Below are 11,792 nucleotides of genomic sequence, written 5' to 3' on the forward strand. Positions count from 1 at the left end.
AAATGTTTCTTCTTTCGCGTCCGTCATCTTGATTTATCAAATATGTATTTATTATTATTATTATTATTATTATTATTATTATCAAGTCTAAGGTTAACACTGTTTTACAATTCACACTTAGTCTTACATCTAGAATATAGAGCAAATAAGGTACTAGTACTTAGTCTATGGGAGGACTGCCAATATCCAGGACTACCACTCCATGATTTCATTTCATTTCAACTTATTTTCGTGCTTATATCCAATTGAGGTTCAAGCACGCTGTCCTGGGCACACACCTCAGCTGTCTGGGCTGTCTATCCAAGACAGTGAGTTAGTTGTTACTTGGATAGTGAGAGAGAAGATGGTGTAGTGGCCTTACATCTACCCATTGAGCCCTTAAGAACTCGCTCTGGGTTGGAGTCGGTACCGGGCTGCGAACCCTGTACCTACCAGCCTGTAGTCCGATGGCTTAACCACTGTGCCACCGAGGCCGGTCACTCCATGATACATCATTTCTAGTTCGTCTTTAGCAGGACTACCACTCCACGATACATCATTTTTAGTTCGTCTTTTGGAGGACTACCACTCTACGATACATAATTTCTAGTTCATCTTTAGGACTACCACTTCACGAAACATCATTTCTAGTTCATCTTTAGGACTACCACTCCAAAATCATTTCTAGTTAGTCTTTAGCAGGTCTACCACTCCACAATATATCATTTCTAGTTCATCTTTAGGGCCACCATTCCAAGATACATCATTTCTAGTTCATCTTTAGCAGGACTACCACTCCACGATATCTTAATGTCTAGTTCATCTGTAGGACTACCACTCCACGATGTATCATTTCTAGTTCGTCTTTTGGAGGACTACCACTCCACGATAAATCATTTCTGGTTCGTCTTTTGGAGGACTACCACTCCATAATACATCATTTCTAGTTCGTCTTTAAGACTACTATTCCACACTACATCATTTCTAGTTCATCTTTAAGAGGACTATCGCGATACATTATTCAAATCAAAGGACGGATTCACGAGTTCTCACAAATTAAAGGAGGAATTCACGCATGTCATCTGAGGATAACGATATAGAAAGGCTTTCACTCGCATGACAGTTGCAGGTTTTAAAAGTGTCTGAATTACCAAATTGTTTTTACAAACAATGCGCTAAAATCTAGACCTCTGACTGAGTCAGGCTGCACAGTTCGAGCGGTAAGTCTGAACAACACGGTAAATATGGTAGAGGTCATAGCTACAGGTTCCAGTGTACCAAATCAATTGCTATTTTCGATAATGTTAACGGATACTAATAAAACTGATGTTACAGTTAGCGGCGTATTAACACACCTAGTAGGCAGTCCACCAATAATAAGTGTAGCACATCAGTGGCGTTGCTGGGGGTGGGGGGGGGGGTAGGGGGTCACTGCCACTGTGGCACATCATATTTAATCTACCTGCACAAAAATAATTATACAGGCACTTTACTACCAACGTAACTTCACTTGACCAACATGCTGTCAGAAGTTAGAAAAGTACTTATAAATGGATAAATGTAAATAAAGTATGTAACGCTCAATAAGAAAGGTATTTTTTATATTTAGATTTAATAATTAACTGATCTTCTATATTAACAATGTAGATCGAACTAATTAATTCACTACATCGGTATATTAATAGTTACTTTAACATATTCAGACAGCTCAATATATGTACATTAACTTTTAGATTATGGTATTTCTTTATGTTATGTGTTTTAATGCTGGATTGAAACACATCACATAAACAATACCATAACCTTTTGTACCACACACATACGATTCAATTGCGCTGGCCAGGCGCTCGTGAAGCGTATGTGCGACAACAAAGCACGTACGTTATAACATAAATAACACACACAACAAATATCATGCATTGCATTGCATTACAAACCTTTCCTATAGGCAAAATGGTCAATGACCGGAAAGTTTAGGTGATAAACAAATAAAATAACATAAGTTATCATGTAAAGGCACCACACCACCATTTGTCGTGTCATTACTTGCTGTAGCAGATTAATATTGTCCCGTTTAGGAAATAGTTCTTCATTAAAAAATAGTACAAAATTCTGATATGCTTTTTTGAAATTTTTCTTTCATGATTACACGTAGGCTGACCTCTATAGTATTTAAATAACCCATTGGTTTGAAGTAACTTGTTATATGTAGTACTAACTGATAACAACTATGCAAGTGGTATGGTGCCACTTGTATAACAGCAACACGAGGTGGTGGTCGGTCATAGGGACCATTAATTGAAACAATTCGTGGTTGACCTATGTTGATTTTTTACACGGTACATGTCAGTTGAGAGCACTCCCTAAAATTAGTAGTCACATGACCCTCTCGACAGTGTTATATTTTTCACAGATTATATTCTAACATAGAAATTGTATTGAACTGCATGAAGTAATTAATGGTGGTGTGTAACCTTAATAAAGAATAACTAGTTAATGACGTCGGATATCTGCTTTATACTGTGAAGGTATAAATGGGAAATTCTGCGAGGTTCTGCCGAGTGGAATTTCTCATTCGGCTTGAACAAGATAAAGCGGATATCCGACGCCATTAACTAGTTATTTTCTTTATCCTGCAGACCATAAAAAGTAAGGGGGAAAACTTATTTCAGCCACATTGTACGATGACGTAGATGTCAAATGAGCGTTTTTGTAATGTAGCTTTGCGTGTGACGTCACATGACATCAAAAGTCATATCAGTATTACAGACCTGTTTAAGATCGAGTGTAATGTCGGGTGTATTGATATTAGTATCACAGACCAGTTTAAGATCAAGAGTAATGTCGGGTGTCTTGATATTAGTATCACAGACCTGTTTAAGATAGAGAGTAATGTCGGGTGTGTTGATATTAGTATCACAGACCTGTTTAAGATAGAGAGTAATGTCGAGTATGCTGAGTGAGATCAGTTTTGCGAATGTTTGTTTGTTGGTATTACGGGTTTGAGATGAAAGAATGACGTCAGTTTTACGAGTGTCTTGTATTTTGTAGAATGACGCCATATTTACGAATGTTACGTGTTTGTGTCACTGGTTCGATAGAGTGACGTCACTTTTATGAGTCACTTGTGTTGATATTACAGGTTCGAAATGGGGAGTGACTTCACATTTAGAGAAGCCACAATCAGCGACTACCACGACGTTATGGCTATAGGGGAAGTCTACAATGGGGTAGATTATCTCCCTTCGCGATATGAAGATATGATGCGCTCCCATAACCACACAGGATACGTTAGCGTTGTCAATGGTGAAATTGTGAGTCCGTAGGCCTATCCATGAAAGTAGATTTATTATTATTTATATTTATATATATACTCGTACAAATCATGGAATGGCAGTACTTAATAATATGCCATTTAAAGTACAAAAGCCATATGATTATCGGGGTTGGGTATCAATAAAGGTATGAGGGACAGTTCCTTTCCGACAGCCCACCTCCCCCATCCCACCCCAGCTTCCACTTTACCATAAGTGACCGACTTTGGGGGTGTGTGTGGGGGGGGGGGGGGGGGTGACGTAATATAATATGATTGTGTACGTTTGTTTGATTATCCATCAGTGATTTATTTTTAATTCAGAATATTTTATTATATTGATGTTAAATATGTATTAATTTACATAGTATCATTTTATGTTCATTTATTTCTGAACATAATTTTTATGACCTTAAACATATTTAGTTGGCTGTGAGTGTGCTGGACCCTGTTGTTGTTGGTGTTGGTAGTGGTGGTTTGTTTTGTTGTTGAGGGGGGGGGGGGGGATCCATTTGGTGTTTTGGGGGGTTTTGTGTATGTGTCTGTTGGGGTGGGGGTGGGGTGTAATTTTCTCATGCAAAATGTTATGAAGCCGCCACTAAGTAAACAGAAAATAAAAATTAGGTTTTCTATTTATGCATTTTCAGGGCTCGAACTTAAGAATTTATCACCACGGCAATTTTAAAAACAATTGCCGTGGGTGAAAGGGTCCACCGACGGCAATTTTGAATCTTCCGATAGCACAAATGTGAATTAAACTTTTTATCCAACTTCGTTTGTATTATTTACTCCATAATTTGACTACAATATGTCAATGACAGTCTACATGTATATCATTTCCAAGTTATCTGTCTTTGTCCGTTTTACCCAGCTAACTTTCTGTCTTATTTGACTTAATTAACCTTTATTAAAAAATGATCAGGCGGTTGATGGTAAGAAAATATTTAAAACTACTGAACTGAATCTAACCAGAATGAGTTTGAAATAATATTCACTGGCACTGCTTTGAAGTCATTTTAGACACTGATACTCTTTGTATCTGACAAATCAGTTGGAGGCACTAAAGGAATACGATATGCTGTTGGTTTCCTGGATCCAAGCGGTTTAGTGGCTGGTCTCTTAGACCTAATGCCACTTTCTAGGAAAAGTTGTACAGACTCTTTGGCAGCAAATGAGATAGGGTCTGGACCATCAGAAATGAGCACGAGGTCATCTATTGATCTTACAGATAAGCTGGCGCGCCAATCACCCATGATATTTCATCAAAGAAAAAGACCTCTCCACACCAGCACTTGTACTGGGCAACACCAAAACGATCATGAGCAAATGTGAAAAATTTGGATACCGTGACCTCTTGTTTTTAAGCATGTGTTTCCAAACTGAAGTGTATGTTTTAATTTCTGTTTTGAAACATGTTGTTTCAGTTTTGGCCTTAACATTTCTATTGATATCCAGTTTTGCTTGAATCCATTCTCTTGGAATGTCTTCTACATTGCATCCGTTCTTAGTCATTACTTCCTCAAAGTGATCCACCAGTATCTCTATTTTGTCATTTCCGTACGTTTTCAGAGCATCAATGCATTCTGGCCAATTTTCAGGATCAAAGGACTCAAGTGCAGAAAGGATAAGTGAAGTTGACAAAGTTTCAAACCTATTATCAATATGCATTATCATTTGATCAATGACGTCTTCTTTAGCTTTTTGGGCACCACCAGTATCTGTGTAATCTGTGTCATTTACCCTGAGCCTTGTCTGTATGCCATGAAACTGCAGATTAATTCCTCTAAAGCTACCAGAACCAGAAATCTCTTCTGTGATTTTCTTACTAGATCTACCATCTTTTTCTTTATGTTGGAGCAATGATGACTTTGTCGCTTGCACCATTCTATCAATCGCAGGAAGTCCAATATCTTCAGACTGTAGGCTAGTTGAAAGTGCAACAAGATCTTGCAGGATATCATCATAAACCGCCAAATGACGGAGGAACATCACAGTTTTCAGATCTTTCAGGTAGCTACGCATCTTGGCCTTGTCATCAGGTTTTACATCAGTCCTCCCTGTCGGGCTTGCTAGGTCCTCTAGGTGCGATACTATGGATGCATAGTCTTTTAACAAAGCCGACACTGCCCTCTTTCTATGCTCTAACCATCTCTTCTTCCATAATTTCACCGATTTTCCTCAGCTCTCTCCACTTTTTTGGTGACTTATGGTACAAGTAGTATAGCCTCATTAAAATCTCATCAATTTTGTTGGAAAAGTAGGTGTTTTTAAAAGCATCCTTAAAACTTAGTTCTAATCGGTGAGCGATGCAGTGTACCTTTATCAACCATGGTATTTCAGTTTCCTTTTGTGTCAGCAAACCACGTTTCGATCCAGTGTTTACTGAGGCTGTCAACAGCCATTCCTACACAATGTTCATTCAGTTCAATCTCATACTCTCGTATCTTTTCATCCATTGCCTTCACAATACCATCAGCAGTCGCCATTTCCAGTTCTTTTATCCCAAAGAAACCTTTCCTTCACTTCTCCATCTTCAACCACTCTCATTAGCATATTTCCATCTCACGGTCCGCTTTGTCGGTACTGGCATCCATCATTAATGACATGTATGGAAACGATTGTAGGTTTGCTTTTATTTGATTTTTAAACGTTTCAGCAATAATCCCAACAAATTTGCGAGCAGATTTATCATTGAGGTACGTTTCACCAATTTCCACCCCATGCTTAACTTCCATTTGAGCTTGCATGACAAAGTCCCCAAATGCACACGAATAAGCAATGTCAAAAAGTTTTAGGAGTTTATTTCCATGTTGTTGCATCATTGTAAAGACACTGGACAATAGGTCGTTCGTTAAAAGGTTGATTTTCATGAGCTTTTCCAATTTCATGGCTGTCTGCGTTGAACATTTTAAGTGTATTTGTCCCATCAATATAACTGTTTACTGTCTCTGGGGTGATCTGTCCAGGCACAATCGCTGATTTGGCAACTTCAGAAAATTCTCGACAAATTTTACACCATATACATATCACCATTCCATTCTCATCCAATTCATATTGTAACCATTCACGTCCCCACCTTTCAACAGTTTTCTTTTGGACTCTGTGTTCTCGAAGCCTTTGGATTTGTACTCTTGGAGGCTTTAGACCCTGAAGGTCTATCAGATGAATCGTCATGTATATTAAAATCATCCAACTTTCTCTTGCCAGTTTTTGTCAGTGTTTTTCTTGCAGATCTTCTACTTCGTTTGCTGCTACTTTGTTCAACAAATTGGACATCATCATCACCAGGCAAATCTTCAACAACAACCGTCTTGGATGTTGACTGGTCATCGTCACCAGGCAAATCTTCAACAACAACCGTCTTGGATGTTGATTTGTCATCGTCATCAGGCAAAACTTCAACAACAACCGTCTTGGATGTTGATTTGTCATCGTCACCAGGCAAATCTTCAACAACCGTCTTGGATGTCGATTTGTCATCGTCACCAGGCAAATCTTCAACAACCGTCTTGGATGTCGATTTGTCATCGTCACCAGGCAAATCTTCAACAACAACCGTCTTGGATGCTGATTGTTCTTCCTTGGATGAAGATTTATTCTTCGAACTAGACTCAGTAATTCTGGAATAAACACATCATAGTTCAATCATCATCCTACGGTCCCGTGAATTCAAAGTTTTTATTCACACTATGGCATAATCAGAACTTGTTATGTTATTGATAAAATATATTAAAATAATGTAAGTTGCATTAAACCTAATTTAGTTGACTATCACTACAAGCATACATTTAAGACCGTTGAGGTTGACCATTCAGCATTGCAAACTTCATAAAACTATATGTACAGTTCCGAAATAGTTATGTCTACAGTCAGCTGGCGGTGTTTGTTGTTGGTGGTGGTTTTGGGAGTTTTGTTGTTTGTTGGTGTGTTGTTGGGGGGGTTTCTGGGGGGGGGGGGGGGGGGGTGCGTGTGGTATTTTTGTGTTGTTATTTCTCTGTGTGGTTTTGGTTTTTGGTGTGGGGTTTTCAAATATGCAATGAATGACATTCTTGCATTTGCAATTTGCCAATTATTAATTTCAAATATATATTTATATATGTTCTATATTAGTTTGTTGCTATTAGATAAAGCTTAATTTTTTAATGATTACACCCAAATTGTATACTAGTAACTAATAATTATGCGAGTGAAATAAAAAATAAAAATGGTAAGTATAATTTTAAAATATTGAGACAAACAGTAAAGATGAGACATCAAAATAGAAAGTTCAGTTCACAATACAAAAACGGTCATGAAACTATGCCTCTAATATAGGATATATATGTGAAAATAATTTCTGAATAACATTGCAAAACATGTATTTAATATAGCAAAGCTATTAGACAGTGGACATTTTTTTCTACTTGCACTGTTTCAGAAGTTATCACAGAAAAGGGTATTTTTAATCAAATATTCTGTATTGAAATTTTAAAAATGCAGCAAACCTGCCCAGGTATAAAATAATAATTACAGTGGTCTGCCTTCCCCACCCCAAGCCCCCAATGTGATCACTTCTGGATAAAAAACAAAAAAACAAAAAACAAAACAATAAAAAAAACACAACAACAAACAACCAGCATAAAACAAAGTTGAAAAAGTATTTATTAATTTTTAAATGGAATCATAGACTAGTAGATTATTATTTTATGAACAGAACAGTGTGAATAGTAACCATATTTGGACCAACTAATTTACTTAGCCACCCAACCCACCTCCCAACATCGTATTTCTAAAATGTTTTTCAGAGATCTATTGGCAATATACCATATAATACGGTTTCATCATCGCAACCTCTCAAGTAGGATGCGTTGCTCAAGAAAAATCTGCTGTCAGCGCTGACCAGATGCCTATATACAACACTGCCGACAGCCGAGCATTATTTATTGCCAGCTAACTCAGAGCTTGTACAACGCGCATGCATCACACAAATTATCACATATCTAAATATTTCGCTAAAATAATTTGACATATTACTAAATCTTTTTATGGCTAGTTATTTTGAGGGCACAAATACACGCTGTTCTGAAAATACGTAACGGACGATCCAAAAATGTCAATGTTTCCAGTTCTATCTTTGTCTATATAAAACATTGACAAAATACCAATAACCACACACCATGGCTACAGTCAAGAAAATACATATAGAACATTCACCACAAATGTAACTAATTTATTTGTAAAAATATTAATAAAATAAAATAGTAAAACGGATATTTTAATAAATCCAAGTAAAATAGATTAAGTCAGAATTGCCAACAGCTCTATGCCAGATGATTTTGACAAGTGATCAAGCACGCATGCGGTCTAGACCACGTGGCATATGCAGCCGAACCTACAACACTCGGTAAGTTTCGTCAGCTGTTTGTCGTCAAACTTTTGCTAAACTGGTTTGTTTTGTGTTTTTTACGCTACTCACACTGAACCGAATGACTGGAACCAGTCAAAATAGTTTGCAAACGTTTAGCGACAAACGTCTGATGAACGTAAGCCTGGATTTGACAGATAGGTGACGCTGGACAGCATGTTACCCGTTTTTTAAAAATATAAGTCAATCACCGACACAGAACAGAAAATATAATATTAAATACTGGCAGATAATGTTCCTAGACGTTTATACATTGTGCCGTCGTTGAGCTGCTTTACCGACGGCAGTATTTTTTATCCGGCGGCACAAAAGTGCCATCGGTGACGCCCCCAACCGACGGCAGTTTATATGTCACCGACGGCAATTGCCGCCGTTAAGTTCGAGCCCTGCATTTTTGTATTCACTGTTGATAATAATTTATGCTAAAAATTGTGTGTTCTATATGAATGGTGTCTAAATGAGAGAACAAACCAATAACACCAACTCCAAATGTGTACAACACAGTACTAAGTACTATATATAGAATATTAAACGAGCTTGCCTGTCATACCATTTTTATGAAACTAGTGAACAGTTTTGGTATCACTGTTCACGATATTCATAAAAATGACAGCAAAGCTAGTTTGGTATTTTATTTATTACAAACCAACTGCAAACAAGCCGCAACGCAGATGTAAGCAGATGTCGAGACCTACTACACGTTTTGTTTACGAACTGGGTCAGCAAATGATCTACGTCACGCTGGCCAATATTACACTAGTTAGATACTGAGTGGTTGTTATGACATGAGCAATATCTTACACTGGTGTGTAATTCAACGAAGTAATAACAAGCATAGTCCTTTCGATTTCGTTATAAGAGTACGTTAAATAACGGTACAGTACTGTATTACTTTATAAATATGATTGTTTATGTGTATTACATTTTTTTATCGTAAGGATGTTAAATATGTATTATTTCGTATCATTTAATGTTATTTTTTTCATGATTTCATCTCGACATTTTTATGAAGTTTAAAAAATGTAACTTAATGTGTATGTACATGTAAAGCTGAACAGTCTGTCAAGACATTAAACAAACTTCAACTTCTTTACTTTCAGGTGGCATTTGTAGCTGCATGTATAGTGGACAATGGCGAGACACTGGTGACCCGCGCGGGCAGGGTCAATGACAAATACAGAGGTCAAGGTGTATACGGCTCATTGCTCAGGTTCGCCCGGAAGCAGATTGCGGCTGTTGGTGGTGTTAAGTACGAAGCGTTCACCACACTCTCAAAAAACTTTGAGGAGAACAAAGATAAAATTAAAGCAGTGTATACAGAAATACTTATCAAGGTTAGTTACTTGTTTATCATTGCTTGACGACAAACCAGCTAAAAGCTGAGACGCACACATCACACACACACAACGCACACACACCACACAACGCGCGCACACACGCACACTGTTTTATTCAGACTATTAAGAATCTGTTAATGTTTAAAGATGTAAGCTAGAGTATATAGTTTGTATAATTTGCCATTTACATTTATTTTTAAATAGTCACACGAGATCCTTCGATATCTTATTTGTTTGGCTATATATAGTGATTTTTATATTTTAGTGTTATCATACTTTGTTATTTCGTCCGTTTCACACCCAATAGAAGATGCATTTTTTGTTCTGGGGTATCGTTAAACTTCTATTCTATTTTATTGTATTCTCTTTTTGTTATTTCGTCCATGGTGTTTTTCTTTTATTTCAGAATGCCATGTATTACAGATCAAGATTCAAGATCAAGGATTTCAAAGCCCTACCAAATGATTTGAACACTATGCCGACACTGCTTCAGAAAGCTGACTTGGAAAATATATTTTCTTCAGACGCTACATGCAAACATCTTTTTAAAAGTAACAGAATAGTGTGTGGATGGGTACCGTTTCGTCTTCTGTCATCAAACATTGACTACATATTAAAGCCCGATACTCTCCTGTTAGCTAGCTGCCGCCATGATAGGTCAAATAATGACGTCATTTACACGTGCCTCACGGCGGGCATGCACACCCCGTGTAAACTAGGCTTGGTATACTCAATAGATATATTCGGCGGTGACGTCAGCGAAGTGCGTCATCACATACAGGTGCACGCTAAGAACCTGCAAAGCGTCGCAGACGATCGAGAGTGTGCAGTGACTGTAATGTGGGAGGACAACCTACTTCCTGCAGACGTTGAGAGTATTTTAAACGGTGTAGACATGGCCGAACCCACTAGGGCACAGGCTGGCAAATTGTATTTATTGGAAAAACAATTCCAGTAATTTACTCCCGTTTGAAAAACAGACCGTCTTTAGGCCCAAAACTGGGTTTGGATTTAAATTTTTTCTTAATAATCAACAGGAACAATATGGATATATATCATTCAAAGTAGAATTCTCATAATTGTTGTTTGTTTTTATGGAAGAAAATATATCTAAACATATGGACGTTATTAATATATTATATTGAATGAATGAATGAATGAATGAATGAATGTTTAACGACACCCCAGCACGAAAAATACATCGGCTATTGGGTGTCAAACTATGGTAATGCAAATAAATAAAGTGATGATCAACATCAATATAAAAATTCAAGGTTTAAACAAAAACAGTGTAAAGAACTGTGCCAAAAATACAAATACAAATATCACAGAATTTTACGGACACCGAATTTTACTCTAAACTTCAATTTGTGCTGTATTGGCCATTCTCAAAGAGAATGTTACACCCCTGCACCACGGTGAGGTTACAGCACGCGCAGGGGATATTATATTGAAGACACATAACAGTTACAGATGCAGACGTCACAAGACACCAGACGTGGTGTCTGCCACACTCACCAGACCCAGTTCCAGTGTGTTTTGGGCCTCAGCCCGTCCTGTGCCCAGCTTCACTGTGTGCGGGCTTTACGGTTGCACGTCACCATTCACTTTTGCAAATATATCAATAGAAATTTTGTGTCAGAATATATTCTGTCAGAAATACAATATCGAGAGGGCTATGTAATTGTTATTTTTTATAGTTCTCTCCATTGATAACTATTTGTATAAAAATCAACATAGGTTGACCACAAAACTGTTC

At 37.5% G+C, this 11,792-nt stretch overlaps 1 protein-coding gene across 1 annotated transcript; it reads left to right on the forward strand.

The window, feature by feature from the left end:
* Nucleotides 1–1,060: 1,060 nt before the first annotated feature.
* LOC121384332 (histidine N-acetyltransferase-like) lies at nt 1,061–11,170 on the forward strand. The gene is made up of 4 exons (XM_041514680.1): nt 1,061–1,199; nt 3,122–3,293; nt 9,797–10,030; nt 10,440–11,170. The coding sequence occupies exons 2-4, from the start codon at nt 3,129–3,131 to the stop codon at nt 10,989–10,991; spliced, it is 951 nt and encodes a 316-aa protein (XP_041370614.1). The 5' UTR covers nt 1,061–1,199; nt 3,122–3,128; the 3' UTR covers nt 10,992–11,170.
* Nucleotides 11,171–11,792: the final 622 nt, after the last annotated feature.

This window comes from Gigantopelta aegis, chromosome 10 (genome assembly GCF_016097555.1).
Source record: "Gigantopelta aegis isolate Gae_Host chromosome 10, Gae_host_genome, whole genome shotgun sequence".
NCBI classification, from domain to species: domain Eukaryota; kingdom Metazoa; phylum Mollusca; class Gastropoda; order Neomphalida; family Peltospiridae; genus Gigantopelta; species Gigantopelta aegis.

Bases quoted from the DNA above. Each gene is read 5' to 3' on its own strand.
- LOC121384332 (XM_041514680.1), top strand. From the start codon at position 3,129: ATGGGGAGTGACTTCACATTTAGAGAAGCCACAATCAGCGACTACCAC. The intron at 3,294-9,796 runs GTGAGTCCGTAG...CTTTACTTTCAG, and splicing joins GCGTTGTCAATGGTGAAATT to GTGGCATTTGTAGCTGCATG. The intron at 10,031-10,439 runs GTTAGTTACTTG...CTTTTATTTCAG, and splicing joins ATACAGAAATACTTATCAAG to AATGCCATGTATTACAGATC.